This window comes from Mus caroli, chromosome 1 (genome assembly GCF_900094665.2).
Source record: "Mus caroli chromosome 1, CAROLI_EIJ_v1.1, whole genome shotgun sequence".
Classification (NCBI taxonomy): domain Eukaryota; kingdom Metazoa; phylum Chordata; class Mammalia; order Rodentia; family Muridae; genus Mus; species Mus caroli.
This window is the reverse complement of record NC_034570.1, coordinates 140546055-140549208: the sequence shown is the minus strand read 5'-3', so window position 1 is coordinate 140549208 and position 3154 is coordinate 140546055. Positions and strand designations below refer to the sequence as shown.

At 40.0% G+C, this 3154-nt stretch overlaps 1 protein-coding gene across 1 annotated transcript in view; it reads left to right on the top strand.

Annotated features, from left to right (window-relative positions):
* Positions 1-1332, top strand: part of Pla2g4a (phospholipase A2 group IVA) — a 130293-nt gene extending 128961 nt beyond the window's left edge. Inside the window, exon 18 of the mRNA XM_021162091.2 lies at positions 753-1332. Within this exon, the coding sequence (XP_021017750.1) occupies positions 753-884 (132 nt within the window). The 3' untranslated portion in view covers positions 885-1332. The remainder of the gene's footprint in view (positions 1-752) is intronic.
* Positions 1333-3154: the final 1822 nt, after the last annotated feature.

Here is a 3154-nt window from a genome sequence, read left to right as displayed (position 1 = left end):
TTTTTTGGTTTTCGAGACAGGGCTTCTCTGTGTAGCCCTGGCTGTCCTGGAACTCACTCTGTAGACCAGACTGGACTCAAACTCAGAAATCTACCTGCCTCTGCCTCCTAAGTGCTGGGATTAAAGGCATGTGCCACCACTGCCTGGCACAAGGTTAATTTCATACCAGAAATGATGTATATTGCCTCTGATCATCATTAACTTGGATAGACATAAGGTAACCCTGGATGGATAATAGCAAAGTATTTTCCTGGGCGAAATCACAAGGTATGGTGTGACACTAGTTCTCTACTTGTTAGTGAGAATCAGGAAAATTTTCCAGCAATATAACTTCTCTGTTCACTAGGGGACAGCTTCCTCCTTTGTGGTCTCCCATCCCATCTTTAACTTTAAAAAACAAATTACCAATTCAGTATTTCCTTTCCTATTATCACTTCCTAATGAAGGATTGATGGAACGTAAATTTACCTTACAACAATTATTTTATTCTCAATGGTACTCTTAGAGTACATTTTCACAAGACTGTAGTAATGAGATCTTGCACAGTCTATGCACAAAAGGATCATATTTCCCTCAGTAGAATTCAAAAGGGATGCAAACACACACATACCACACACACACACACACACACACACACACACACACTTGCAAAGAAAATAAAAGACGGAAAGAAACGAGGCTTTTGTTTTCAACCAACGGATGTTTCAGGGATTTATAACTGCTCATCATTTATCTTCTGTGTCTTTTGGCAGGTGATAAAGGATGCCATTGTTGAGAGCATTGAATACAGAAGACAGAACCCATCTCGTTGCTCTGTTTCCCTCAGTAATGTTGAAGCAAGAAAATTCTTCAATAAGGAGTTTCTAAGTAAACCCACTGTGTAATTTCTGTGCTGGGATGATCAAGCCATTTGAATTCCATGACAATTTGAGTTCAGAACACATTAGAGGTCATCTTACTATGCAGAAGACACTGGCTGCTACTCAGAGTGGTGGAGATTTAGCTATGTGTTAGGTGAAAATGATGCTGAATATGTAATACTTAGCAACAGTTTCTGACAGTATGAATTTTTTGACATTAGCATAGGGCTATATACTGTATTTTAAACATTCCTCACATTTTTACCTGTACTTTTTATATAAATATAACTATAACATGTCTTTTCTTTTGAAAATATTTAATAGCTTAACTCAGTAAAAGAGACTTCCCATTGTGTGTGAATGTTATTCCGAACTAGATTTGTTCATGCCATGTTACAACACTATTTTTATTTAAATGTTTATATTTACACATACGAAATAAATACTTTGCTGTACAAATTACCACTAGAAACTTGAGTCTTTTCTATCATTTCAAAATCTTTCACAATGAGTGGGCTTTATATGATGTGTGTGTACGTGTGGCTGTATATATGTATGGTTGCAAATGTGGTTATGCCATTATGTATGTGTGGTGATCAGAGAACAACTCAATGTTAGTCCTTCCACTCTGTGTGAGACAGGGTTGCTTTGCTGATCCTGTGTAAGCTAGGCAGCTGCCTTTGAGTTTCCAGGGCTGAACCTGTCTCTGCCTCCCAGCTCACCATAGGGTGCTGGGATTGCAGATACACACTGCCCAGGTTGGCTTCTCATGGGGATTCAAACACAGCTCTTTATTCTTTATATATATTAGGTATTTTCCTCAATTACATTTCCAATGCTATCCCAAAAGTCCCCCATACCCTCCCCCTGACTCCCCTACCCACCCACTCCCACTTTTTGGCACTGGTGTTCCCCCGTACTGGGGCATATAAAGTTTGCATGTCCAATGGGCCTCTCTTTCCAGTGATGGCCGACTAGGCCATCTTTTGATACATATGCAGCTATAGTCAAGAGCTCTGGGGTACTGGTTAGTTCATAATGTTGTTCCTCCTATAGGGTTGCAGATCTCTTTAGCTCCTTGGATACTTTCTCTAGCTCCTCCATTGGGGGGCCCTGTGATCCATCCACTGAAAACTTTAACCATTGAATCATCTTCCTGGGCCTTGTTATTCTTTAATGGAAGTGTTTTAGCATGTAGTTTTATGCTACCATCTTTGCTCTTTCACCTTTAGCTCCAGGAGGTGACCATTCCCAGTTTCCCTTGAATCCTTGGATAAAAGACACATAGTTTGTTCCTTTACAAATTTCCTTCTTGAAACAATTGATGGGCATTACTGTATCCCACTTGGAAAAGTGTGCCCTTATTAATATTTTTTATCTTTGTCTGTCCACCTGCTTTAAACTTCAGTGGCTAGTCCCACCTAGCCCCTGCCAAACATCCATGATCATCTGCCTGTGGCAGTGGCCACAGGCTCCAGGTCTCCCTGAGACCTCACATGTTTGCTGTGTTCTTCTTCCTCCAAAGCATGGCATAAAACCTCTTTCCTTCCTTGTGTCTTTTTTCCTTTTGGGACCTGGAAGTCCTACCTTTACCTTCTGCCCAGCAATTAGCCCCTGGCTTTATTTACTGATAAATCAAGAACCAATGGGTTCAGTACTGCCCCATTGAAGGAAATATTTTACTTTTAGTATGAAAGGTTTTCAGATTCACTGGAGCAGTTGGGTTGCTATGATTCTGAGATAACCTCCCAAACATAACTTCTTCCTCTATTTCCTCTGCTCTTGGTCAATCTCTTTTGAGCTAACTTTAAGCTCTCTGTTCTTTTGTTCTATAATTTTCTTTCCTCTTACATTCTTTCTATGAGCAATGAAAAACAGCAATTTAAAAAAAGGATTAATTTTTAAATTGATTTATGCAAAAGACAAAGGAGTAGCCATTATACCCCTTTTGGCATTCTGTAGAGTCTGAGAGACACAATATTGATTAATACAGGCAGAAATGCTTGTCTTGGGCATTTCAGAGATATTTTAGCTACTGTTATATCATTATGCAAAATACCTTCCATAAGCAGTGTAAAGAATGAAGAATTTCATTCTTGGTTGCTTATTGGGGTCATCAGAAACTGGGAATGGTCATCTCCTAGAGCTAAAGGCAGACAAGCAAAAGAGACACCTGGTGGAATCTTGGAACAGCATGCTGACAGGAGCTTTCCACCCAGGAGGATGGATGTTCACCTCATGGCAGAAGGTGATAGAAAGGCTCTCAAGATGAGACGTAGTGCCAAGAACACACC